At 48.0% G+C, this 27,910-nt stretch overlaps 1 protein-coding gene across 1 annotated transcript in view; it reads right to left on the minus strand.

The window, feature by feature from the left end:
• The window catches only part of SPRED2 (sprouty related EVH1 domain containing 2), a 101,212-nt gene that overhangs the window by 24,143 nt on the left and 49,159 nt on the right, over positions 1 to 27,910 (minus strand). Inside the window, exons 2-4 of the mRNA XM_054383636.1 lie at positions 19,149 to 19,326; positions 16,737 to 16,905; positions 11,784 to 11,848 (exon numbers count right to left, since the gene is read on the minus strand). Coding sequence (XP_054239611.1) covers positions 11,784 to 11,848; positions 16,737 to 16,905; positions 19,149 to 19,326 — 412 coding nt within the window. The remainder of the gene's footprint in view (positions 1 to 11,783; positions 11,849 to 16,736; positions 16,906 to 19,148; positions 19,327 to 27,910) is intronic.

The raw sequence follows: 27,910 nt of genomic DNA on the forward strand, positions 1-27,910 counted from the left end.
AAAGGGGGAAAAGAAAGGGGGAAAAGAAAGGGGGAAAAGAAAGGGGGAACAGAAAGGGGGAACAGAAAGGGGGAACAGAAAGGGGGAACAGAAAGGGGGAACAGAAAGGGGGAACAGAAAGGGGGAAAAGAAAGGGGGAACAGAAAGGGGGAACAGAAAGGGGGAACAGAAAGGGGGAACAGAAAGGGGGAACAGAAAGGGGGAACAGAAAGGGGGAACAGAAAGGGGGAACAGAAAGGGGGAAAAGAAAGGGGGAAAAGAAAGGGGGAAAAGAAAGGGGGAAAAGAAAGGGGGAAAAGAAAGGGGGAAAAGAAAGGGGGAAAAGAAAGGGGGAAAAGAAAGGGGGAAAAGAAAGGGGGAAAAGAAAAGGGGAAAAGAAAAGGGGAAAAGAAAGGGGGAAAAGAAAGAGGGGAAAAGAAAAGGGGAAAAGAAAGGGGGAAAAGAAAGAGGGGAAAAGAAAGGGGGAAAAGAAAGGGGGAAAAGAAAGAGGGGAAAAGAAAAGGGGAAAAGAAAGGGGGAAAAGAAAGAGGGGAAAAGAAAGGGGGAAAAGAAAGAGGGGAAAAGAAAGGGGAAAAAGAAAGAGGAAAAAGAAAGGAAAAAAGAGGGAAAAAGAAAGAGGAAAAAGAAAGAGGAAAAAGAAAGAGGAAAAAGAAAGAGGAAAAAGAAAGAGGAAAAAGAAAGAGGAAAAAGAAAGAGGAAAAAGAAAGAGGAAAAAGAAAGAGGAAAAAGAAAGAGGAAAAAGAAAGAGGAAAAAGAAAGAGGAAAAAGAAAGAGGAAAAAGAAAGAGGAAAAAGAAAGAGGAAAAAGAAAGAGGAAAAAGAAAGAGGAAAAAGAAAGATGAAAAAGAAAGAGGAAAAAGAAAGGGAAAAAGAAAGAGGAAAAAGAAAGAGGAAAAAGAAAGAGGAAAAAGAAAGAGGAAAAAGAAAGAGGAAAAAGAAAGAGGAAAAAGAAAGAGGAAAAAGAAAGAGGAAAAAGAAAGAGGAAAAAGAAAGAGGAAAAAGAAAGAGGAAAAAGAAAGAGGAAAAAGAAAGAGGAAAAAGAAAGAGGAAAAAGAAAGAGGAAAAAGAAAGAGGAAAAAGAAAGAGGAAAAAGAAAGAGGAAAAAGAAAGAGGAAAAAGAAAGAGGAAAAAGAAAGAGGAAAAAGAAAGAGGAAAAAGAAAGAGGAAAAAGAAAGAGGAAAAAGAAAGAGGAAAAAGAAAGAGGAAAAAGAAAGAGGAAAAAGAAAGAGGAAAAAGAAAGAGAAAAAAGAAAGGAAAAAGAAAGAGGAAAAAGAAAGAGGAAAAAGAAAGAGGAAAAAGAAAGACAAAAAAGAAAGAAGAAGAAAAAGACAGCAAAAAGAGAGGAAAAAGAAGTAAAAAAGGAAGGTTTTATTGTTTTAGAACCTTAGACTGAAATAGTGCCAAAGCAACTGAAGTTCAGGGCTTTTGGGAATTGTTGTTAAACTGCATATTCCTCATTTCAAGCAAGAGAAGCCTGCTTTCCTTACCAGAGGCTGACCCCAAAGCAAACCAAAATACAATAAAGCAAAACATGAGTTGTGCAAGACCTCTGCTTCCCCCCCTTTCCTATAAAGAAAGCAAATAAAGCTCCAAACCCACCCCACGTTTCTCTCTGCCACCAGTCCCCCCTAGCTTTTCACTCAGATCTCACCAGTCTGGTCTATACACAAGTTCCTCCTGAGCCAGCAATGTGCCCTTGTGGCCAAGAAGGCAAACGGTCTCCTGGGTTGCATTAAGAAGAGTGTGGCCAGCAGGTTGAGGGAGGTTCTTCTCATCCTCTACTTTGCCCTGGTGAGGCCACACCTGGAGTACTGTGTCCTGCTCTGGGGTCCCCAGTTCAAGAGGGACAGGGAACTACGGGGCAGAGTCCAACAGAGGGCCACAAAGATGATGAGGAGACTGGGGCATCTCTCCTATGAGGAGAGACTGAGGCACCTGGGGCTGTTTAGCCTGAAGAAGAGCAGACTGGGACGGGATCTTCTCAGTGCTGATTGATAGCTAAAGGGTGATGGTCAAGACAATCACAGAATGACTGTGGTTGGAAGGGACCTCAGAGATCATCTACTCCAACACCACCCTGCCAGCCATCTCAGCTCAACTTGGATGCTCAAGGCCTCATCCAATCTGGCCTTAAACACCCCCAGGGATGGGGCATCCACAGCCTCCCTGGGCAGCCTATTCCAGTGTCTCTCCATCTTCACACTGAAGAAGTTCTTCCTCAGCTCCAGTCTCACCCTGCTCTCCCTCAGCTTCAAATCATTCCCCCTTGGCCTGTCTCTCTGCAGCCTTCAGGAGGATCCCTTCAGGTAGTGGAAGGCAGCTCTAAGGTCCCCCATGGAGCCTTCTCCTCTCCAGGCTGCACACCCCCAGCTCCCTCAGCCTGGCCTCACAGCAGAGCTGCTCCAGCCCTTGGAGCATCTTTGTGGCCTCCTCTGGCCTCACTCCAGCAGCTCTGTGTCCTCCTTCTGCTGGGGACAGCAGAGCTGGAGGCAGGATTGGAGGTGAGGTGTGAGCAGAGCAGAGCCAAGGGGCAGAATCCCCTCCCCTGCCCTGCTGCCCACACTCCTCTGGCTGCAGCCCAGGACACAGCTGCCTGCTGGGCTGCAGGAGGGCACTGCTGGCTCCTGGGGAGTTTCTCAGCAACCAACACCCCCAAGTCTCTTTCTTCAGGGCTACTCTCAGCCCAGTCTGCACCCAGCCTGTATCTGTGCCTGGGGTTGGCCTGATTCAGATGCAGGACCTTGCACGTTGGGGATGGGGCTGTGCTCTTTCCAGTGGTCCCCAGTGACAGGACAAAGGACAGTGGATACAAAGCAGAACAGAGGAAGTTTCACTTGAACTTAAGGAAAAACTTGTTTACTTTGATGATGCTGGAGCCCTGGAGCAGGCTGCCCAGAGAGGCTGTGGAGTCTCCTTCTCTGGAGACTTTCAAAACCCATCTGGACATGTTCCTGTGCAACCTGATCTAGGCAAACCTGCTTGAGCAGCAGGTTGGACTAAATTATCTCTGAAGGTCCCTTCCAACCCCTCACCATTCTGCAATTCTGTAAATAAATAGATTTTGTGTTCTGTGTACCTCCACATCACAGTAATTTCCATATTTACTTTGGTTCAGAGGACAGGCTGCCCATGAGCAAGGACAACCTGCAGGCTGAAGTAGAGAGTCACTGCCTCTGCAATTTTGAAGAGCTTGAAGAGCAGCTGCCACCCTAGCTGACAGCAGCAATACTTTTGTCTCAGTGACAACTGTATTAAATCATCAGTGAGTTTGGCTTGCTTGTTCTAGTAGAAGGAGTAAGAAAGCAAATGAGTTAATTTCCAGCATCACTGAAAACAAAGAGGGTGCCCTGAAGGAAAGGGAGAAACACATCATTGTAAGAAAACCTGACTGGCAGAGAAAAAAAAAATACCCTTTCCACTCAGTTTTCCTTACTGAAAAAAAAATCTCTTTGAGCATCATTACCTATTCCCATTGAGTGACATGAATTTGTTGTGGGCAAAGTTAAATTGAAAAAACAAAAGGCAGGGACAAAAAGAATGAATGAAAAATAGGGACTGCTTACAAGTGATAGGATGAGGAAAGAAGGCTCCAGGGAGACATTACAGCGGCCTGCCAGTACCTGAAGGGAGCCTGTAAGAAAGACAGGAAGGGATTTTTTTACAAGGGCTTGTAGTGATAGGAGGAGAGGGAATGGATGGAAGCTTGAGGAGGGCAGATTGAGACTGGAGATCAGGAAGAAATTCTTTCCAGTGAGGCTGGTGAGACACTGGCACAGGTTGCCCAGGGAGGCTGTGGATGTCCCCTCCCTGGAGGTGTTGAAGGCCAGGCTGGATGAAGGAAAGAGACTGCGGACGAGGGACATGGAACTGCTGGAGCAGGTCCAGAGGAGGCCACAAAGATGATCAGAGAGATGGAGAATCTCCCCTATGGGGACAGGATTGGGTCTGTTCAACCTAGAGAAGAGAAGGCTCCAGTGAGACCTTAGAGCAGCCTTCCAGGACCTGAAGGGGGCTACAGGAGAGCTGGGACGGACTGTTTATAAGGGCTGGGAGTGATAGGATGAAAGAGAATGGATTGAAGCTTGAGGAGGACAGATTTAGACTGGAGATTAGGAACAAATTCTTTACAGGGAGGATAGTGAGACACTGCACAGGTTGCCCAGGGAGGCTGTGGATATCCCCTCCCTGGAGGTGTTCAAGGCCAGGCTGGATGAGGCCTTGAGGAACCTGGGGCAATGTAGGTGTCCCTGCCTATGGCAGGGGGCTTGGAACTAGATCATCTTTAAGGTCCCTGCCAAGCTAAACCATTCTATGATTCTATGAATAAATCTCAGTTCAGTTCATCAGTTCATTGCTCAAAGCCAAGAAAGGCTTTGTTTTCTCTTTTTTTTTTTTTCCTGCTTTGAAGGAGGAATTTGAGTCTGCTGCTTTCTGTGGGTGAATCTCTCTCTTCTTGGCAAGTGCTTTTTTTTTTTTTCTTTCTTTCCTGTTGTTTCTTTTACAATCTGAATTAGAATAGCTGTGGTTTGCAATGCGAGCCCGAAAGTGAGACATCAGAGGATGTGGCTAGAAGCAGTGAATCCTCTGGTCATGCATGCAGAGCACAGCTGGCCGCTAAACAGGGAGAAGAAAATAGGTAAGGTCATCTAGTCCTAGTGCTGTGCCAATCCTCTCATCACTTTGCTCAGCCTCACAGAGTAAACAAGGAGGATTTCCTTGTGGTGACAACCTAAGCACTGCACCCCACCAGCCTCAGACAGAATCACAGAATCCACCAGGCTGGAAAAGACCTCAGAGATCATCAAGTCCAACCTATTACCTAACACCTCCTAACAACTAAACCCTGGCTCCAAGGGACACATCCAAGCTTTTTTTGAACATCTCCAGGGATGGTGACTCCACCACCTCCCTGGGCAGCACATCCCATGGGCAATCTCTCTTTCTATGAAGACCTTTCTCCTCACCTCAACCCTAAACTTCCTCTGGTGCAGCTTGAGACTGTGTCCTCTTGTTCTCGTGCTGGTTGCCTGGGAGAAGAGACCAACCCCCACCTGGATACAACCTCCCTTCAGGGAGTTATAGAGAGCAATGAGGTCTCCCCTGAGCCTCCTCTTCTCCAGTCTAAACACCCCCAGCTCCCTCAGCCTCTCCTCACAGGGCTGTGCTCCAGACCTCTCACCAGCCTCGTTGTCCTCTGGGCACGTTCAACTATCTCAATGTCCTTAAACTGAGGACCCCAGAACTGGACACAGTACTTAAGGTGTGGTCTAACCAGTGCTGAGTATGGACAGAGCTCTGCTCTTCCAAAAGGCACTTTTTTTCTTTTCTCTTGCTTTACCTCAGTCTTAAGAAAAAAAAAAATGCAGACTCTTGCTGCAACTTAATGCCTGAGAAGGACTCACGCAAGAAAGGTGTCTTGCAACTCAGTGCTTCTCTCCTCTCAGCAGCGCTGTTTGCCATGGCGGGGTGGGATGAGGGAGCTCTGACATCAGCCTGAACTTGTTACAAATACATTCCAAAGGCATTGGACTGGGTTTCTACACATCTACTTTCAAGAGTGGTTCTTTAAAAGAAGCATCTGAACGTGAAAAGGCCAAGCCAGCAAGGAGGAATCAGATCTAGTGTTTATCTAACTAACATAAATCTTAGCAACTTTAATAGTGGGGCTCTAACACGCTCGAAACCCACATGGGAGATGAAAGTAGGGAAAATGTTTCATGGAAAGACAGCAGGGAGAAATCTGGGGTTTTAATTAGAAAACCAGAAGAGATGCAAGGAGGACTGCAACATTTAACATCTGCCATGATCTGCAGCGCTGTGGTGGAGAAGGGGTGATTGTGTCTGGCTCTTCAATGACTGTCAGCAGCATCCAAGCCACATGACAAACTCCCTAGCTCCAGCGTCCCCAAGCACAGGAGTACACACTCATGCTGAGAAAAAAAAAAAAAAGCAGAAGGGGCACAGGAGTGCTCCAAACATACAGCTCTATGGTAGAAATATCAGTCTGAAGACTTCTGCTGGAAGCCCACTGTGAATCCCCAGCACCAGAAGAAGTGTTGGCACCAAGATCTGAACACATCACTGCAGTGAGCAGGAGAATGTTTTTCCTGTCTTGTAGGTAAGGAATCAAGGCAAACAGGCTTTGAGCCAGGAGTCTGCAAGTGAAGTTGAGATGTCTTGAAATGCAAGCCTGTAGCTCAGCCATGCACCTCTAGACCATGCCTGCTCTACCTGCAAAGTTCTCCAGGTCTCACTTTGAACCTAGGGTTTAACAAAACTGAGTACATGAAGCAGCTCTGATGCACACACCAAACCCAGTAAGGTAAGGCTGGTGTTTGGTATTATCCCACTCACATTCCCATTAACCCAGAAGAGGACTGCAGTCATTCTTTTAGGTTCACAAAGCAGAAATGGCACAGGAACTGTTGCTCCTCCTGCCAGTTGTGGCATTTCTTAATCAGTAAAGCAGGCACAAGATTGGGAATGTAGCTGAAACCCACAAGTGGTGTTTCTGGTCACCAGGTTTCAGAAGGAGAACCTCTGCTCTTTGAGATAGGTTGCTAAAAGAAACCATTACAGGCACTCTGCAGGCTCTGGAAGACATTGACCTTTCCTTCCTTGGACTCAAGTCACATTTTGCACTTCATTGTCATGTGGGACTATTATCTACAATTGAAAGTAAAAGTGTAGATTAAAGGGGGGGGGAAATTGCACAAGAACTCCATTAGAAGGCAAATTCTGCGGTTGAGGAGCTACAGAATATATTCAAGGCCTTTCAAAATGTTCTTTCTGAAATGCATGTTAATTGAAGAAGGCTGAAGATGCAGGCTGGCTGAAGACAAGCAGAGCAATCCCAGAGCCTTGCAAAGACAATGTTTCCCCCAGTGGAGGCAGAACGGATGGGCAGTCCTGCTCCCACTGCATCTCTGGAGAGGACGATTTATAACGTAACAGACAGGAGAAATTTATTTTCTAACATATGGAAAACATTTCTGGGCTCTGCTGAGGAGCTGGAATTAAAGAAACACAACTACATATTGGTTACAGCTTCTAAAGGCAGAGCTCAGTTAAGAAGTAAGCATATTGCCCTCGAGTCAGGGACATTTCATAGAATCACACAATTATTTCAGCTGGAAAAGACCTTTCAGATGATTTGAGTCCAACCATTCTCAGCCAAGGCTGGGGTTAAAACCATGGCCCTCAGCACCACATCTCTGCCTCTTTGAAACACCTCCAGGGATGGGCATTCAACCACCTCCCTGGGCAGCCTCTGCCAGGCTTTGAGAACCTTTTCAGTCAAGAAGTTTCATAGAATCATAGAAATGTTAAGGCTGGAAGGGACCTCAAGGAGCATCCAGTTCCAACCCCCCTGCCATGGCCAGGGACACCTCACACTCCAGCAGGTTGCTCACAGCCACATCCAGCCTGGCTGCAAAAACCTCCCTGGGCAATCTCTTCCAGTGTCTCACCACCCTCATGGTGAAAAACTTCTTCCTAACATCCAATCTCAATCTACCCATTTCTAAACTCTTCTAATATCCAACCTAAACCTCCCTCAGGGCAACTTGAAGCCATTTGCTTTCCTCCTACCACTTGTTAATAGGGAGAAGAGACCAACCCCCACCTGGCTCCAACCTCCTCTCTGGGAGTTGTAGAGAGCAATGAGGTCTCCCCTCAGCCTCCTCTTCTCCACACTAAACACCCCCAGTTCCTTCAGCTGCTCCTCCCCAGCCCTGTTCTCCACACCCTTCCCCAGCTTCTTTGCCCTTCTCTGGACCTGCTGCAGCACCTCAATGCCATTCTTGTAGTGAGGGGCCCACAACACGGTGTGGCCTCACCAGTGCAGAGTCCAGGGGGACAATCACTTCCCTGGTCCTGCCACTCACTCTGTTGCCCATGGCCAGGATGCTGTTGGCTTTCTTGGCCACCTGGGCACAGGGAGTTTCATCTTCAGCAGGCTGTGGATCAACACCCCTAGGTCTTTCTCTAGTTACTTCTCTATGCTTTTGCTTTCTGCCCTGTTAGGTATGAATTCCAGAATGGAGGTTTGTATTGTTCCATTTAGCTCCTGTAGGTCTATAGTCCAGAAGGCTATTAGCTGGCAAAGTCCTGTTGTGAAACACATAAGCCACGCATCAGAACAACAGATATGGAACACATGCCATAGGGATGGGACATGGTACTGCTGCCCTACTTATTGTCCTGGCACTGTAAGTTACAGTGATGGAAGCAGATGAGGCTACCAACACCAGCAATGCTTCCCAAGAAAATGCTCACATATCCAGAGATGCAGATAATTCACCCCCTCAAAACCCAGAAAACTCCACCTTCTAGTACAAGAAAAACATCCCTTGTTAAGCCACACAAGATCGTAGCCTGAGGGAAAGCTCTGCCTCTGGGGCAAATCTTCTCTTCCCCATGTAAATAACCTGCAGGCTGCCTGGAAGGGTTGCATGCTGCCTAACAAATGAAATGGATGATGTATGAGGCCTTAGAGCAGCCTTCCAGTACCTGAAGAGGACTACAAGAAAGCTGGGGAGGGACCTTTGACAAGGGCATGTAGTGGTAAAATGAGAGGGAATGGATTGAAGCTTGAGGAGGGCAGATTTAGATTGGAGATTAGGAAGAAATTCTTTCCAGTGAGGGTGGGGAGACACTGGCACAGGGTGCCCAGGGAGGCTGTGGATGCTCTCTCCCTGGAGGTGTTCAAGGCCAGGCTGGATGAGGCCTTGAGCAAGCTGGGCTGGTGGGAGGTGACCCTGCCCATGGCAGGGGGGTTGGAACTGGATGATCTTGAAGGTCCCTTCCTGCCCAAACCATTCTATGAACCTGTGAGTTGCATGCACAGGAATATGCAGAAAGGCATCATGCCAGGGAGCAGTATGGAAGCTAACAGGAGCAGGAAGCCCTGTGTCAATCAATATCCAAGAGCATTATCAGGGGCAGTGCTTGGCTGGTTTTGAGGCTGGTACCATGACATCGGTGCCACCACCAGTGCTGACCTGCCAGATAAAGTCAGGGCTGGCTGCCTGCAAAGCAGCCTAAGAAATGTGGAGTTTTGGAGCAGTGTGGCTGCACAGATTGAAACATCTTCAAGGAAAGGCAGGACCTCAGGCCAAATATTTGAGGCAGCAGCGTAGCAGCGCCAGCTGGGATTTTCAGAGATGGGCAAATGCCTGATTAAATGACTCAATCATGCAGATGCTTTTGAAAATTCTGCTGCACGCAGTTAAGTTTATTCATGCATGTGTGGGAGAGGGGGAGGACTGCAAAGACTTTAATAACTACCTTAGGGAAGAAAAAAAAAAAAAAAAAAAAAAAGAACAAATGTACTTTCTCTTTAAAACAGAGAGAAGAAAAAAGCCCAAAACCCAAAAAACCACCACCAACAACAAAACCCAAACCAAAACCAGCCCAAGCCCGTAAAAATCCACTGCTGTGGCTGAGGAAAAGAGCTTACAGGAAAGCTGGAAAGAAGGTTTGAATCAAGGATGACCAACTAGAGTCTGACACACCAGTCAAAAAAGAAGTGCAAAGAAAGAATGAAACAGGAGGGTAAAAATAAACCATATCACAACTCTATCAATTTCTTCCAGTCTCAAACCCCCTCCAGGCTTCAGTTTGTTATTTCTGGCTTATGCAGACTTTATATTCCACCATCACCTACCAGATAAATGGGAAGTTGAGAGGCTCAGAAAACTTGAAGACTGCAAGAAAAGGAGAGACTTCAACCCAGAAAAGCAAAGAAGAAATATGGGGGGAAAAAGATGGTCCTAAAGCCTTACTTTTGGGTAACAAGACTGCACCCTCCCTTACATGACAGCTTGACCAACATCACCACATGAGCTACCACTACTGAAGTCCCTCTCACACTCTGGAGATCAAGAAACATGCAGACAGCTGTCAGGTAGGGCACAACTCCCCCTGGACCCTATCAAGGTTCCAACTACAGCTGAGATTTGCCTCCTTGCTAATGCTAGGGTGTAATTTGCTCCTCCTTCTCCACCCAGCATCCTACCCATAAATACCTGCATGGTGGGGGGCACTATCTGTCACCTCCCTGGGGTCAAGTAAGGGGGAAAATCTCTCACAGCTTTGACTTTTCACTTGGAATGCAAGGGTCTGAGTGGCTTCAATGCAGCTGAGCACCATTCATCCAACCTTCCCAGTGTAAAGCAACACCCGCTTCAAGGCAAGGACTTCTTCCCCTCTGCTAAAAAGCACCCTAGGAGTTTAAAAATCAACACTCAGCCACAAGATTGAGCTTGTGGAGAAATTCAGGAGCACTCCCAGATCCCTGAACACCAGCTGGTTGCATTTCAGCAAAAATATCCTTTCCTATTTGCACAGGCTACTTTTCACTGCCCTACCAGTGAGTATTTCCATGTCTAACCCAGCAAGAGCTGGCACACACCTGCCTGAGGCACATTTTGGCAGTCAACCCTCTCTCTGAAGAGCACAGAAGAGACACACACACACCCAGAGCATGACCACTCAGCATGGCTCACCCAGTGAATGTGAGGACAAACCAGCACAAATCAGTAAAACCACTCTGGCTCCAGCGGTGCCTCCCGGCCCCGGCTTGTCCTGTCCCAGCGCCCATAAATCACTTCTGGCAGGTAGTTGGGAAGCAGCTGCTAATGATAGTTCTGCTGCAGAGGGCAGGAAGTCACCTTTTAACCCTGCCTGCTGTTGTTTGTTTCCCTGAGCTGTGACAAAAGGCCAGATGTGGAGGACACTCCAGCCATCAGCAGGATTGGGGCAAAACGCGGCAGGGAACCTGCCCTGGTCCCCCTCAACACCACCTTTTGGCTTTGCGCCCTTCCTGGGGCTGGTTTTCCAACAGCTTGATGCTAGTCCTCAGTTCTCCCTTGCTCACCTTAAAGATGCAGGGAAGCATCTCAAAGACAACTTTACTGAACTTCCCACTTTCCACCTTCCCACCACCCAATCCCCCACCTGGGCCGTGGGACAAGGAGGGCATTGATAAGGGAACAAACGCTTGGACGCATGTGCACGAGGGGCTGAGACCAGAGCCCAGCAAATCAGTGCTAAGAGACAAAGTGCTCATTGTGGGCATCTTGTTTTCAGCCTGTGGAATAGCCAAGATCAGGTTACAACTTCTATCCCACAGAAAAGTTTTCTTCCCCCCACCCTCTCTTTTCAAGCCTTCAAGAGTAGAGGGGGACAGTAGCTGCTCCAGTTTCAGCAAAGCTCCAAAACACGTTTGAAGATGTTACCACAAATTAAATACGAGCAACTCACTCCTCCTGGAGCCACCACTGGTTAGGTGGATGGCACTGCTGCTCTGCTTTGCTCCAGCTGAAAACCACTGCTTTGAACTTGCTGTTCCATGCACAGGCGAAACACTGTTGAAGTTGTTTGTTGGTAACAACTGCAATTCAAAATCTCATTTCCTCGAGCATGCACCTGACTAGCAGCCATCTACTTGAGCTCGTCTTAAAGACAGAGGGAGAGAGGTATTGAGAGGTCTGTGCTTGGCTCAGATCAAGCCATAGGAAAACACAGAGTTGTTATTTGCCCACTTCTAGCCCTGACAACATCTGCCCTGCCATGGTTTTCATGAGGCTAACAAAAACCCAAGGCTTTACCTTCTGGAGAGGACATACTTGCATCAAACAAAACACACCCGCTAGCCAAACATGATGAGGGATGGAAGCCAACCTCAAAGTATAAAAAAAGAAAGAAAAAAAAAAATCCTTTCCAACCCAACCATGTAAACCACAGCATAAAGAAGAAGGACTTTGAGTGACGTGTACTTACAGTGAAGACATCATCATCGCCGACCTCAGCCTCGTTGTGAAGCGTTGAGGAGGAAGTTGTAGACCCTAGGGACAAAAAAGGTTCCTTTTTTAAACACATGACATTGATGGTTTGTTGGTTTGGTTTTTTTTTTTTTTTTGTTAGGCTGGTAAACATTTGGATTCTCACTGTGTGTTGTATACACATGAAAAGAGCAGCTCAAATGAAGGAAGGGAAAACCAAAGAAAAAAAATCATCTAGTGGTAGAGCCGGGTGGGAAAGGTAAAATCTGAAAGTGTTCCTTGACATGCAACTGCATGGCTGCCAATGCTAATTGACTACCTTAAAAATAGCACTTAACATTCCCAATTACAGAAGACCTTTTAATTTCTGAAGAACTGTAAAACTACATCCTAAGCAGTGCTCCAGACCAGACCCTCAGCTGTCAAGAAACCATGTAAGAGATAAGCTTCATGCATTCCCTGAATCTGGGTGGGGGGAGAGGGGAGAAAGACTTTAACAGAAAAATAAACCTGGCTTTGACAATGAAGGGTTTATTTGGGCTTTGCTGTTTTTAATCCTTCTACTTTTGGAAGTTGTTACATATCTTTATGATATGCAAGACCTTTACAGTCTTCTCTGTTATCAACTATTTCTCAAAGAACCACCTTGCCCTACATAAGTGAAGTATTTGAAAGGAACTGAAATGTGTAAAGCCACAGATAAGAGCAAAATACTGGGGTGCAGTCCTCATCATCTGGGAACCAAAGAGTCACAGAATTGTTTTGGTTGGAGGAGGCCTCCAAGATCACTGAGTCCAACCATCAACCTAAGACCACCATGGCCACTAAACCACGTCCTAAAGCGCCACGGCCATACATTTCTTGCTTGAACGTCTCCAGGGATGGTGACTCCATCACCTCCCTGGGCAGCCTGTTCCAATCCCTGACCACTCTTGCAGGAAAGAAATGTTTCCTGATGTCCAACCTAAACCTCCCCTGGTACAATTTCAGGCCATTTCCTCTTGTTCTATCACCTGATTCTAGAGAGAAGAGCCTGACCCCCACCTCACTCCAGCCTCCTTTCAGGGAGTTGCAGAGAGCAATGAGGTCTCCCCTCAGCCTCCTCTTCTCCAGACTAACCCCAGTTCCCAAAGCCACTTCTCCCCAGACCTGTTCTCCAGATCCTTCACCAGCTTTGTTGCCCTTCTTTGGGCACGTTCCAGCAACCTCAGTACCTTCCTCCAGCCTCTTTCTCTACCCTGCCGGTGTCATCCTCCAGCGTCACTCCACTGCTTGGGCAGCACCCACATGGCACAAAATCACAGACTGTTAGGGGCTGGCAGGGACTTTGAAAACTCATCCAGTCCAACCCCCCCACCAGAGCAGGATCACCTTAGAGCAGGTCACACTGGAATGCATCCAGGTGGGTTTTGAATATCTCCAGAGAGGGAGAGAGAAGGAGAGCAGGGAGAGGGTGGCACATGCCCTTGCTGGATTGGGCACTAAATTGATGCTGTGGCCAAAAGGGGATGACCTCTCTCCCTAACCCCAGCCAAGGATCCCAGACTCCCCTCCCAGCTGGTTTCAATCCCCGTGAGGCTGCCAAGGAAGGGGGGTGCAGCAGAATGCTTTGATGGGGACGAAAGAGAAACCCCCAAGTGAAAGCCATTTTTTTGGTAAAGAGAGCACACTGTTAGACTGAATTAGAGCCCACACCACATCCCTAACTAAAAAAGCTGAACAGTTTGTACCCCCTTCATTCTGGAAATCTTTTCAAAAGGATTTGCTTTATGTAATGCCATCCGCACCAGCCTTGACTGCTCTCAGTTGCATCACCATGAAGATGTGCAGAGCTAAGTGTGAAAGCCCACTTAAAACACCAAGAAATCTGAAAACATTTGTGCCTTAAAAGTAAAAAAATAAAAAAAAAAAATCCAGACACCCTAGAGAGTTGCACAGGGTGCCTGTAGCAACCCTTCTATCGGTTAAAGTTTAATAATGAAGCACTTTTCTCAAGTTACAAACGCACACAGTTGGCTGTGCTTAACATTACCTCCTAAATTGGATCTATGTGAAGAAAAAAAATTAATGAGTTGGGGCTGTTCAGCCTGAGGAAAAGAAGGCTCCAGGGAGATCTTACAGCAGCCTTCCAGTACCTGAAGGGGACTTACAAGAAAGCTGGGAAGGGACTATCTACAAGGGTTTCAAGTGATAGGACAAGGGGGAATGGATTAAAGATTGAGGAAGGCAGATTTAGACTGGAGATTAGGAAAAAATTCTTGACAGGGAGAGTAGTGAGACACTGGAACAGGTTGCCTGGGGAGGCTGTGGATGCTTCCTCCCTGGAGGTTTCAATGCCAGGCTGGATGAGGCCTTGAGCAATCTGGGCTGGTGGAAGATGTCCCTGCCCACGGCAAGGGGATGGGAAGTGGATAATCTTTAAGGTCCCTTCCAACCTAAACCATTCTGTGCATCTATGATAAATGAAATCCACTGCATGTGCACAAGGCCAGTCATTGTTTTTCATTCAGAAAGCCTTATTTGGAAGTTAAGGGGGAACACATTCATGAGGATTAGTCTGTGCCATTAATGGGATAAATACAGATTTGCTGATTTTGAAGTGTATGAGAGAGAGCAGAACTTGATTTTAAATACCTCCACTGTGAAATGGATCAGAAAGCACAGAACAGGAGTTGCCACGTGCCAGCACTTCCAAAATACTACCCAATACAGCTGAGTTATCATCTCCTTGAAACTTTGCACAATCTTGTGCCACTTACATAAAACATCACTTTTATGACTCAAAATGCTTCCCACTTTTAGCAAGCAAGAAGAAGAAAATGGAAGGCATAGCTGCAACTTCCTCGAATTAATGGCACAGGAAAAAGCAAATGACTAACTAGTTGAGAGGATCCTTCCTCTAACTGATGAGGTATTTACCAGGAAAGAGCTCTGGGGGATGAATTCTCTCCCAGTATCTACCATTTCCATGATAAAAGCAAAGACAGGGCATCCAGAACATTAAGCTGCCTCATGGAGCTTAAGTTCTCACAAAGAATACACTTCTGTACATACATTTGTGCTAACAGCCTCAAAAAAACCCCCCACCATCTAGATATGAAAATGTCCTAGTCACACCAGGTGAGGAGAGAAAGGTTTTGGACCACAAACCCCCACATTAAAAATAAAAACTTCAAAAAAAAAATCAAGCAAAAAAAACTATAGAATCTTTTTGGTTGGAAAAGACCTCTAAGATCATAGAATCACAGACTAGTTTGGGTTGGAAGGGACCTCCAAAGGTCATCCAGACCGACCCCCCTGCACTCAGCAGGAACATCCTCCACTAGATCAGGTTGCTCAGAGCCCTGTTGAGCCTGACCTTGAATATCTCAAGGGATGGGGCCTCAACTACCTCCCTGGGCAACCTTTTGCAGTGTTCCAGCACCCACATGGTAAAGAACTTGTTACAGAATCACAGAATTAACCAGGCTGGAAAAGACCTTCAAGTCCAACCTACCACCCAGCACCATCTAATCAACTAAACCATGGCACTGAGTTCCTCATCCAGTCTTATTGTAAACACTTCCATGGACAGTGACTCCATCACCTCCCTGGGCAGCCCAGTCTCAATCTACTCTGCTCTCATTTCAAACCATTGCCCCTGGTCCTGTCCCTGCAGGCCTTTGCAAACAGTCCCTCTGCAGCCTTCTTGTAGCCCCTTCAGGTACTTGAAGGCCTCTATTAGGTCTCCCTGGAGCCTTCCCTTCTTCAGGCTGAACAACCTTAGCTGCCACAACCTATCCTGATAGCAGAGGTGCTCCAGCCTCCTGATCATTTTTGTAACCCTCTTTTGGACCAGCCCCATCAGGTCCATGTCCTTCCTGTGTCGAGGGCTTGACCGTTCTCCAATTCTGCCAAGTCTGGTGCTAAATCCTGTCCCTCAGCACTACATCTCTGCTCCTTTGAAACACCTCCATGAAGAAGCAGATTCCATTAAAATCAAGCACGACGAAATTACAGCTGGTTTATGACTGCCTGATTGCAGTGAAATGTGAAAAGATTTATGACAACTTCAAAGCTCAGCAATTCAAACACATTTTTTACAGAATTGCAGGAAAACCCCCAAACACAACAAAGCCTTCAAGAACTCCCACCCAAATAAGAGGCTAAAGACAAAACTAATTAACACAAAAAACCCCACCCCCCAGAAAAACAAAACAAAACAAAAACAAACCCAAACTTTTATTCAGCTCCAGGCAGGAATTCATAGAATGGTTTAGGTTGGAAGGGCCCTTAAAGATCACCTAATTCCAACTTCCCTGCCATGGGACACCTCCCACTAGCTCAGGCTTCTCAAGGCCCCATGCAACCTGGCCTTGAGCACCCCCATACCATTACTATGATTTTAAAACCATCCCTCTTCCCAGCTCTGGACTGAACCCCCCTTCTCCCAGGGTCAAAGTGGCCACTGCCACAGAATCATAGAATTGTTAGGGTTGGAAGGGACCTCAAGGATCAGCCAGTTCCAACCCCCCTGCCATGGGCAGGGACACCTCACACTACAGCAGGTTGCTCACAGCCACATCCAGCCTGGCTGCAAAAACCTCCAGGGATGAGGCTTCCACCACCTCCCTGGGCAACCTGTTCCAGTGTCTCACCACCCTCATGGGGAAGAATTTCTTCTTAACATCCAGTCTGAAACTACCCATTTCTAGTTTTTTTCCATTCTCCCTAGTCCTATCATGGCCTGACACCCTAAAAAGTCCCTCCCCAGCTTTCTTGTAGGCTCTGTTCAGATCCTGGAAGGCCACCAGAAGGTCTCCTGGGAGCCTTCTCCTCTCCAGCCTGCACAACCCCAACTCTCTCAGGCTGTCTTCACAGCAGAGCAGCTCCTGCCCTCTGCTCATCCTCGTGGCCCTTCTCTGGACACGCTCCAGCACGTCCAGATCCTTCCTGTGATGTGCTATGGTACCTTCAATGAGGTCCTCGATGGCTTTCCTCACTCCTCTGTCAAAGGCTCGAGCGTCGGCGGGGCTTTGAAAAGTGAGCCCAAACTTTCTGTTGTCGACTTTCCAGTGGTGGAAGGTGGGGTTTGCCTTCGTGTACACCAGGTCTTTCTTCACAAAGCACTCCAGCACCACCTGGGGAGGGCCCAAAAGAGCAGCAAAGTTACTTTTCCCACTCCAAGCACACTATCAGCACTGTCCCAGGCCTGGCCCAAGAGTGAGCCAAGTCATAGCTCGTGTAGAGCAAAATCTTTCCCTAGCAAACAATGACTAATAAAACCCAGACACTGTAGCTGTTCCCCCAACCACTGCACATTCATCTTTTGCTTGTGCTTTTCAGTAGGTCACTACCCCAGGAGCCTGGTTTGGACCCAGATCCAGTGTGGCACAGGTTACAGCTAGCCGGGGTTCAGGTGGAAGAAACTTTTCCCTCTATGATGTTCCTCAACACCAATTTTATCTGCCACCAGTAGATTTAGGAGATGCTCTTAACAGTCCCCTTACCCTTTTTTCCTCCCTCATCCCCAGCCAGGCCCTCATCTCAAGATCTGCTGTGACCAGAACCTATCTGTAGGGTGATGCCTAGGGAGAACAGGAATGGCTCATCTGTCTTTCTCCATCCCCCAAAACTATAACCATGGTTCCTAAAAGGTGTCAGAAAAAGCATCCTAAGCAAAACAGTACTGCAAAAGACTAACTAAATGCTTGAAGCAGTTTTAAAAGAAGTCTTTTTGAAAGCAAGATCATTTCTGACTCAAACAATGCATTTTTCCTTGCCTAAAACCTGAGTTTGCAGGGCCTGTCAGGAGTGTTACTTTTTTAAGCCAGCCCATCTCTGCACTGAGAGCCAACTTCATAAGGATCAAATGTATCAACCAGATAAACTAGAACACCTAAAATGGACCTTGGAATAAGGGAAAAGGCTTTCTTAATCTGAGCTACATGGTGAAAGAATCATAGAATGGTTTGGGTTGGATGGGACCTTAAAGCTCATCCAATTCCAACCCCCCTGCCATGGGCAGGGACACTTCACACTACAGCAGGTTGCTCAAGGCCTCGTCCAACCTGGTCTTGAACACCTCCAGGGAGGAGGCAGCCACAGCCTCCCTGGGCAACCTGTGCCTGTGCCTCACTACCCCTCACTGTCAAGAATTTCTTCCTCATCTTCAGTCTCAACCTGCCCTCTTCCAGCTTTAATCCAGTCCCTCTCATCCTACCACTACAAGCCCTTGTCAAAAGTCCCTCCCCAGCTGCCATGTTGGCCCCTTTCAGGTACTGGCAGGCTGCTGCAATGTCTCCCAGGAGCCTTCTTTTCTCCAGGCTGAAGAGAAGAGAGCTCTTTTTTAGATAAACAACTACCAGGAGAAACTGGAGTGCGTCAGTGGCTAAGAGACAACTTGTCTTCATCTTCTCACTCTGCTCCTTCAAACCTTGAACATAAATAATTCATGGCCGTTTCCGAGGCTCGCACCGCATTACTCAGTGCAATGTGACTGCCTTCATGGCTGCTTCACTCCTTCCTTACCCTTCCTAGCTCTTAGGAAAAAAAAAAAACAAACAACAACAAACCACAAAAAAAAACCCCACCACCAAAGGGGTGGTTTCCTCCAAAAGAGGTCTTTGCACGTGGACTTCAAACTTGGCCTTCCCCTTCCAGGTGGTGGCAGGCCAAGCCAGATAGCAAGAGTTGGCAATTTGAGAAGAGAATAGGTTTGTTTTGTCCATTCTGGTGCTAGTTGCACATGCCTGGGTTTTTTTAGGCTTGAACCCCCCCTCCAGAATAGGTTTGTTTTGTCCATTCTGGTGCTAGTTGCACATGCCTGGGTTTTTTTAGGCTTGAACCCCCCCTCCAGAATAGGTTTGTTTTGTCCATTCTGGTGCTAGTTGCACATGCCTGGGTTTTTTTAGGCTTGAACCCCCCCTCCAGAATAGGTTTGTTTTGTCCATTCTGGTGCTAGTTGCACATGCCTGGGTTTTTTTAGGCTTGAACCCCCCCTCCAGAATAGGTTTGTTTTGTCCATTCTGGTGCTAGTTGCACATGCCTGGGTTTTTTTAGGCTTGAACCCCCCCTCCAGAATAGGTTTGTTTTGTCCATTCTGGTGCTAGTTACACATGCCTGGGTTTTTTTAGGCTTGAACCCCCCCTCCAGAATAGGTTTGTTTTGTCCATTCTGGTGCTAGTTGCACATGCCTGGGTTTTTTTAGGCTTGAACCCCCCCTCCAGAATAGGTTTGTTTTGTCCATTCTGGTGCTAGTTACACATGCCTGGGTTTTTTAGGCTTGAACCCCACCCCCCCAAATCACACAAGAACACAATAGCAACAGACTTGGGATAATTCTCATTCCAAGAACAGAAAAAGTTGAATTAGGGTCAATTACCAGTTTGTCTTTCTGCCTTTCACCATGGATTAGAAATCCACTTCTTCCATTGCCCTCCGGGTACGTGACCTTGCAGACACCAACTCTACTGAGACCACCTCCTTCTTGTGGCAACCAGCCCCCACTGGAGTCATCTCGGGTCATAACCACAGCTTTGACTCGCACAATATAGCTGTCACTGCAAGGGCAACAAAAAAGAGAAACAAAACCTTTCGTGAGCATCACACAGTCCCAGCAGAGCCTTCTTCTGCAGGCGGTTTAGCCAGCGCTGGGCTGGCCTCAACGCAGCTTCTGCTCAGGATGGAAGTCCACCTCTGTGACAGACAGCCAGGACCATTCAAGACACCATAGGAAAGAGACCCAACAGATGGCAAGAAGGAAGCCATCAGGGTGCCAAATGTCAACAGACAGATCAAACCCATGGTCCTGGAAACTCTTTATGCAGCTGGGGAGAGCAATCAAGAGAGCAGAGTGAGCCAGGCAGCACTTTGGGGCATCAGTCATAGAATCATAGAATCACAGAATCAGTCAGGGTTGGAAGGGACCACAAGGAGCATCCAGTTCCAACCCCCCTGCCATGGGCAGGGACACCTCACACTACATCAGGCTGGCCAGAGCCTCATCCAGCCTGGCCTTAAACACCTCCAGGGATGGAGCCTCAACCACCTCCCTGGACAACCCATTCCAGGCTCTCACCACTCTCATGGGGAAGAACTTCTTCCTCATATCCAGCCTGAATCTCCCCACTTCCAGATTTATTCCATTCCCCCTACTCCTGTCACTACCTGAGATCCTAAAAAGTCCCTCCCCAGCTTTCTTGTAGGCCCCCTTCAGATACTGGAAGGCCACAAGAAGGTCACCTCGGAGCCTTCTCTTCTCCAGACTGAACAGCCCCTGAACAGTCTCCAAAGTTCTGGAAGAGCACATGGAGCCCAAATAACTCATGAACAAAGAGGTTAAGGTTTTGGGAACAAATTTCTGAAGCTTTCTTTTTAAGACACTCAAAACTCCTCTGCAGCTGGGACAGCCTTATGGGAAAAACAAACAAAAAAACCCAAACCAAACCCAAGTGTGGCCACAGCTGGCACCTCAAACAAAAGGAAACGGGAATCATCTCAGCTTAGATGACACCATGGGACACCTCTCAGGGACATCATGTCCCTGAAACAGCTCCACCAGCATTTTCAAGGGGTTTTCAAAGGCACTATTGTCACAAAGTCACAAGAAGCTATTCCTGAAGCACTTGAGATCTGGGCATAAGCCACCATGGCATGAATACCCAGCAGCCATGCACAACCACAGCACTGTCAGCTATGGAGCCACTGAGATGCCCACTGGTGCCTGCAAAGGTGCCACAGGGCACTCAAACGTGGGCAAAGCTGGGAACATCAGCAGGGGCTGAGAAAAAAGACATGCAAAGCAAATTACTTAGGAGTTGTCCCTTGCCAGGCCACCAGGAGGAAGCTCAACCTGTAGAGGTTCAGGCTCAGATAGGTATTGTCCTTCAGGAAAAGAAATTCCTCCTTGAGGAAAGCTCTGCATGCAGATATTTCATTTCTAGATTCATACATAGAATGGTGTAGGTTGGAAAAGACCCTAAAGATCAGATCATCTAATTACAACTCCCCTGCCATAGGCAGGGACACCTTCCACCAGGCCAGGCTGCTCCAGACCTCATCCAACCTGGCCTGGAACACCTCCAGGGAGGGAGCATCCATGACCTCCCTGGGCAACCTGTAACCTGTTTCAGTATCTCCTCACCCTCACTGTCAAGAATTTCTTCCTCATCTTGAGTCTAAATCTGCCCTCCCCAGGCTTCAAGCCATTCCCTCATTTCCCAGCATCCTGCACAACAAGAGAAGGGAACAGGCCCTTTCTGTCAACATGAGAAGCAGTCATAGCTTTCTCCATCCTGCAGCAGGTGAAATGACCTCTTGCTTCAGATACCGGTTATGCATCACTGCTGTAATCTCAGTGCTCATATTTGAAGTCTGACTTCCTCTAACACAACCAGGTTTATTTCCTACTTAAGCAAGCTGCCTCACAGACCCTACTTGAAGGCAGTTTTGACGACAGAGTAAGGGAGGCAGAGAGCAGCTTCTGGGCAAGGGTGCCTGGGACCATCTCTCCCGCAGCCTGACACGACCTCACAAACCACTTGCTGCTAGTTTCCCTTTGCCAGCCTTATTTCATGGAGACACCAACTTCTGCACCGGCTCTGCACAATGAAGACAGCAGACAGGTGAATCACAGAATCATGGAAAGGCTCAGCTTGGGAGGGACCTCAGAGATCATCTACTCCAGCCCCCCCAGCAGTGTCTCTCAGCTAGTCTTGGTTGCTCAAAGCCTCACCTCATCTGCCTCTTAACGCTCCCAGGGAGGAGGCATCCACAACCCCCCAGGGCAAACTGTTCCAGTGCCTCACCCCCCTCATACTGATGAACTTCTTCCTAAGCTCCAGTCTAACCCTGCTGTCCCTCAGCTTTAAACCATTCCCCTTTGTCCTGTCTCTGGACATCCTTATCAAAGTGCCTCTCCAGCTTTCCTGTAGGATCCCTTCAGGTATTGGAAGATGCTTAAATTTCATCCCCTGTTGCTCTGAGAACCTTGCACAGGTTGCCAAAAAGCTCTCCAGCATATTCAGATACACAACCCACACACAGCTGACACACAAGGCATTCATAGAACTGAGAACAAACATTCTGAAGAGTAATTTTGCTCTTGTGTCCTTAAAGCAGCATTCTGCTACAGGGGACAGCGTGTCTCCCAGACATGCTGGGCTGAGGTGGCTGGGCTCAGGTCAGTTGTATGAGATTTAACAAGGCTAAGTGGTGGGTCCTGCACTTGGGTCACAACAAACTTCTGAACACTCCAGGCTTGGGGCAGAGTGGCTGGAAACTGCCCAGGAAAGAAAGCCCTGGGGGTGTTGGTCGACAGCTGGCTGGAGATGAGCCAGGGGGTGCCCAGGTGGCCAAGAAGGTCACCAGCAGCCTGGCTTGGAGTGAGAAGGGTGTGATCAGTAGAAGCAGAGAAGTGATTGTCCCCCTGTACTCAACACTGCTGAGGCCATAGCTTCAGTACTGCGTTCAGTTTGGGGGCCCTCACTCCAAGGAAGACATTGAAGTGCTGCAGTGGGTTCAAAGAAGCAATGAAGCTGGTGGAAGGTCCTAGAGCAGAGGCCGTGTGAGGAGCAGGTGAAGGAAATGCAGTTGCTTAGTCTGGAGAAAAGGAGGCTGAGGGGAGACCTGAATCTCTACAACTCCCTGAAAAGAGGTTGGAAGAAGGTGGGGGTTGGTCTTCTCCCTAGTGGGAAGTGATAGGACAAGAAGAAACGGCCTCAAGTTACACCAGAGGAGGTTTAGGTTGGATACGTGAAGAAAATTCTTCACTGGAAGGGTTCTCAAAGACATGAACAGGCTCCCCAGGGATGTGGTTGAATCCCCATCCCTGGAGGTATTTAAAAGATGCAGAGATGCGGTGCCGAGGGACATGTCTTAGCAGCAGACTTGGTAGGGTTAAACAATGGTTGGATTTAACGATCTGGAAGGTCTCTTCCAACCAAAATAACTCTATGATTTCCATGTTACCATCACCTCTTGGCAATTTCTCTTGCCTCATAATTACATTTGAATACTGCTGCAGGACTACACATTAAATTTAGGTCTCCTGACTACTATCTCTGTCCATTATAAATGCAACCTGGTGGGGCACAGCCATATGGTTTTCATCTTCAACTCCACACTGGTATCGTGACCTATGGCTCTCACAGCCTGTGCCACCAAGGCCACAGGTTTCACCCACGTGCCTTGAAGATCCCTTGAAGATGGGATCCTTGAATACCTCAAGGCAGAAGATCTAGTTTCCATGCCCTTTTACCACAGCAAGACCTCTGCTCCCCTATTAGAAAAGAACTTTGTCCAGCAGGAGGTTTCATCTTTGGCAAGGTAGCACAGCTCCTGCTCTGTTAATGGTAAGGAGCAGGGAGGGGATTGTCCCCTTGCACGCAGCTCTGGTGAAGCCACACCTTGAGTGTTGTGTCCAGTTTTGGGCACCTCAGTCCAAGAGAGATGAGGTGCTGGAGCCAGGGCAGAGGAGGGCAAGGAAGCTGGGAAGGGCCTGGAGAATAAATCTGATGAGGAACGACTGAGGGAGGTGGGGATGGTTAGTTTGGAGAAGAGGCTGAGGGGAGACCTCCTGGCTCTCTACAAATACCTGAAAGGATTGTGTAGAGAGGTTGGTGCTGGTCTCTTCTCACAGGTGACTAGTGATAGAACAAGAGGGAATAGCCTCAAGCTATGACTGGGTAGGTTTAGACTGGACATTAGGAAGAAATTTTTCCCAGCAAGAGTGGTCAGGCACTGGAATGTGCTGCCCAGGGAGGTGGTGGAGTCACCAAGCCTTGGTGTGTTTAAAGGAGATTTGGATATGGTGCTTGTGGATATGGTTTAGGGGTGACCCTTGCAGAGTAGGGTTCTGGGTTGCCCATTGCTGGCTCCTGTCCAGCTTCTCCCCCAGCGGCACCCCCAAGTCCTTCTCTGCAGGGCTGCTCTCAATCTCCTCATCTCCAGCCTCGATTGGTACCGAGGGTTGCCCTGACCGAGGTGCAAGACCTTGCACTTTGCCTTATTGAGCCCTCATGAGGTTCTCCTCAGCCCAGCCCCACAGCCTGTCCAGCATCTTGTCCTTCAGTCTTACCAACCACACCACTCAGCTTGGTATCATCTGCAAATGAGGACTCAGAAGCTGCAAGTTGAATTTTCAAGGCTTCCTTCACTTTCCTATGTCAAACTTTTGCCTGCTGTTTCCATCCACAAGCCTAGAACAACTTCCCTCATGCTGGGGTTGATAAATACTTGGGGAGGTACTCAAAGACTCCAGGTCCACATAAGGACCTTGCTTCCTTAGCACAGAAGTTGTTTATTTTCTTTGTTATTTAATGCCAGAGGACTCCACGGTGGCTCTGGCTGGCTGAGAGCATCCAAAACACCCAGGAGAGAAGCAGCAATTTGCAAATCCCACGTGGATGTCACTGCTGAGGCCATGGTGGGCACCAAAGTGGTGAAAAACCACACTCAAGTCATCCACCTGCACTTTTACCACAGCAACTGGGCAATTTTGACTGCTCCAGGAGAAATGGTTAATGAGGTATTGAATGGTGAATGAAAATATTTGGTCCATTCCCATTAATGAGATAGCAGCAGCTGCTGCTGCTGAGATAAGAAAAGCCTTTCAGAGAGTGAGAAATGAAACAGCTAAAGAAAACCCACTGCAGCCTTAGCTCTCCTTCTTTTATTGGATTCTTAAACTTGAAGAGTGCTCTGAATGGTGGGGCTTTGGGCCTGTGTGTTGTGCATTTCATGCAAACCATTCTTAATTACGCTCTTAAATGGAATACTTTGCTATCTTAACTCTACATATTTGTCTTCAACAGCCTTAAAAGCTTAGGAAGAAAGTATCTGCAGGGATTACCCAGCTGCATGGCAGCTGGCCAGTGCGTGTTCCAGGGCTGCTCCAGGTTGCTTGCCTGCCCCACCCTGAGTGAAAAAAAAAACAAAACAACCCAACAAAACCCAAACAAACAAAAACCAAAACACCATAATGAACTCAAGGAGTAAAGGTAATGCAGAAAACCCACTGCTGTTTTTCTTGGAAGGAAAAGAGAGCTCTTTAAAAATTATAGCTCATGGCTGTGAAGAGATACCTATAAAAAAAAAACTACATTAAAAACACCAGCCCAGAGTGTACATGTTTGTAATGGCTGCTCTGGAGGATCCAAAGACTCTTCCTGGGCTGCAGCAGCAAGAGAAGTGTGGCCAGCAGGGCCAGGGAGGGGATTCTCCCCCTCTGCTCCACTCTGTTCAGACCCCACCTGGAGCTCTGGATCCAGTTCTGGAGCCTCTGTTCCAGGAAGGCTCTGGAGGGGCTGGAAGGTGTCCAGAGAAGGGCCATGAGGATGAGCAGAGGGCTGGAGCTGCTCTGCTCTGGAGACAGCCTGAGAGAGTTGGGGTTGTGCAGGCTGGAGAGCAGAAAGCTTCCAGGAGACCTTCTTGTGGCCTTCCAGGATCTGAAGGGGGCTTCAAGAAAGCTGGGGAGGGACTTTTTAGGCTGTCAGGGAGTGATAGGACTGGGGGGATGGAGTAAAACTAGAAATGGGTAGTTTCAGACTGGATGTTGAGAAGAAATTCTTCCCCATGAGGGTGGTGAGAGCCTGGCAGAGGTTGCCCAGGGAGGTGGTGGAAGCCTCATCCCTGGAGGTTTTTGCAGCCAGGCTGGATGTGGCTGTGAGCAACCTGCTGTAGTGTGAGGTGTCCCTGCCCATGGCAGGGGGGTTGGAACTGGCTGATCCTTGAGGTCCCTTCCAACCCTGACAATTCTATGATTCCTAACCAAGAAATGGGTGAGTGATTGCCTTTGCTTCAACTGAGTCACAGTTACAGTACCCAGAGCCTAAATTCCACAAAGCATTTGTGTGTCTAAGAGGTAGGAGATATTTCTGCCACTTCGTTCTGGTGAAACCTCACCTGGAGTACTGTGTCCAGCTCTGGAGCCCTCAACACAAGAAGGACATGGACCTGATGGAGCAGGACCGGAGGAGACCATGGAGATGACTGGGGGGGCTGGAGCATCCCTGTACAAGGACAGGCTGAGGGAACTGGAGTTGTTCAGCCTGGAGAAGAAAGGGCTCCAGGGAGACCTAATAGAGGCTTTCCAGTACCTGAAGGGGGCTACAAGGAGGCTGCAGAGGGACTGTCTGCAAAGGCCTGCAGTGACAGGACTATGGGCAATGATTTGAAATGAGTTAGATTGGGTGTTAGGAAAACGTTCTGCACCATGAGGGTGCTGGAACACTGCAACAGGTTGCCCAGGGCAGTAGTTGAGGCTCCATCCCTTGAGATACTCATGGTCAGGCTCGACAAGGCTCTGAGCAACCTGATCCAGGTGGGAGGTGTCCCTGCTAAGTGCAGGGGGGTTCTACTAGAGATGACCTTTGGAAGTCCCTTCCAACCCAAGCCACTCTATCATTCCATGTTTAAAGTTGGTAAAAAAGTGCTCTCCTCCACCATGCACAAGCCACATGAAGTGCAGCCAACAACATCCAATGCTCTCTGACGTGAGCCACATCACTTAGAGCAACCCCACCACAGCAAAACCAATGGAGAGAAAAAGCCCTAAGCCACAACTACAGAGCAAAATAATTGCTTCATTAGTAAAGGCTTTAATTTTGCCTGTGTCTGTAGGGTTGAAGGACACTGCTCCCTTCCACTAGCTGCTTGTCTTTTCCACTTTGATTCGAGCATGGCAGCTGCAAATATCTGCATCTGAGATATCCAAAAATCCCAAGGGTTTGAAAAGCAAAGTAGTCCAACCAACCACATTTACTGCTTTCCTTTGAGTCACATAGAATCATTGAGTTGCTTTGCTTGGAAAAGACTTCCAAGATCACTGAGTCCCACCTTCAGCTTAAGACCACCGCAGCCACTAAACCAAGAGCCATGTCCACATTTGTTGAACACCTCCAGAGACAGGGACTCCATCACCTCCCTGGGCAGCCTGTTCCAATGCCTGACCACTCTTGCAGTAAAGAAATTGTTCTTCATCTCCAACCTAAACCTCCCCTGGCACAATTTCAGGCTATTTCTCCTTGTCCTGTCACCTTACACTAGAGAGAAGAGACCAACCCTCACCTCACTCCAATCTCCTTTCAGGTAGTTTTGCAGAGCAAGGGGGTCTTCTCTTCAGCCTCCTCCAGAATGAACAACCCCAGTTCCCTCAGCTGCTCCTCACCAGCCCTTTTCTCCAGACCTTTCACCAGTTTTGTTGTTCTCTGGACCTGCTCCAGCACTTCAATGTCCCTTTTGTAATGAGGGGCCCCAAACTGAATCCAGTATTCAAGATGCAGCTTCACCAGCACCAGGTACAGGGGCTTGATCACTTCCCTACTCCTGCTGGCCAGACTATTGCTGATCCAGGCCAGGATGCTGTTGGCCTCCTTGGCCACCTGAACACACTGCTGGCTCATGTTCAGCCAGCTGTCAACCAGACATTCAGCACCTAAACCACTTCCCAGACACCTTCCATAATTCAATAGTGTTCTTCCCTCCGGCCAGGCTAGCAGACCAAACATAAGCTTCTATGCTAATGCAGCACTTCAGCATCTTCCTCCCTTCTTGACTGCAGCCAGAAGAAATCTAGGTCTCAGACAGAAAGGGAATTGCATATAATGGATTTCAAAATGATGGACTGCACACCAACATTCCCAGGCCCCAGATTTCAGGGAAGCAGGACAGCTTCAGGAGGGCAGGAGGCTAAGAAAGCAACAGCAGCAGATGCTGGGCTGTTCAGCTGAACTGAACAGCAGATACCATGGGCCTCAACCCCAGTTCAACTGCATAAATCCATGCAAATCTAGCTGTATGATTACTGAGGCTGAGCTGGGTGTACTTCAGGGTGCTCTTACTCTGTCCCTGTTGCAGCAACTCCACCAGCTGCAGTGAAAGCCATTCTGTTCTACCCTGGTGAACACTGGGAATTACATTGCAAAGATCCTCTCTGGAGTTCATCCCACAGCCATAGAGCAGAGGCATTTTGAGGGAAGAAATGAAAAGCCTGCTATTTTTGGACTGCTTTCTTTATCTGATGCATGGGTCATGAACCTTCTAACAAGGGTGAAATATCTGCATTTTCTTCTACAAAATCCTAACTGATCACTGTGTTAGAAAGAAAACTTCTGAGTGCACAAAGCTACAGCATGAGAAGCTCCC

Source organism: Indicator indicator, chromosome 9 (assembly GCF_027791375.1).
Source record: "Indicator indicator isolate 239-I01 chromosome 9, UM_Iind_1.1, whole genome shotgun sequence".
In the NCBI taxonomy this organism is placed as follows: Eukaryota; Metazoa; Chordata; class Aves; order Piciformes; family Indicatoridae; genus Indicator; species Indicator indicator.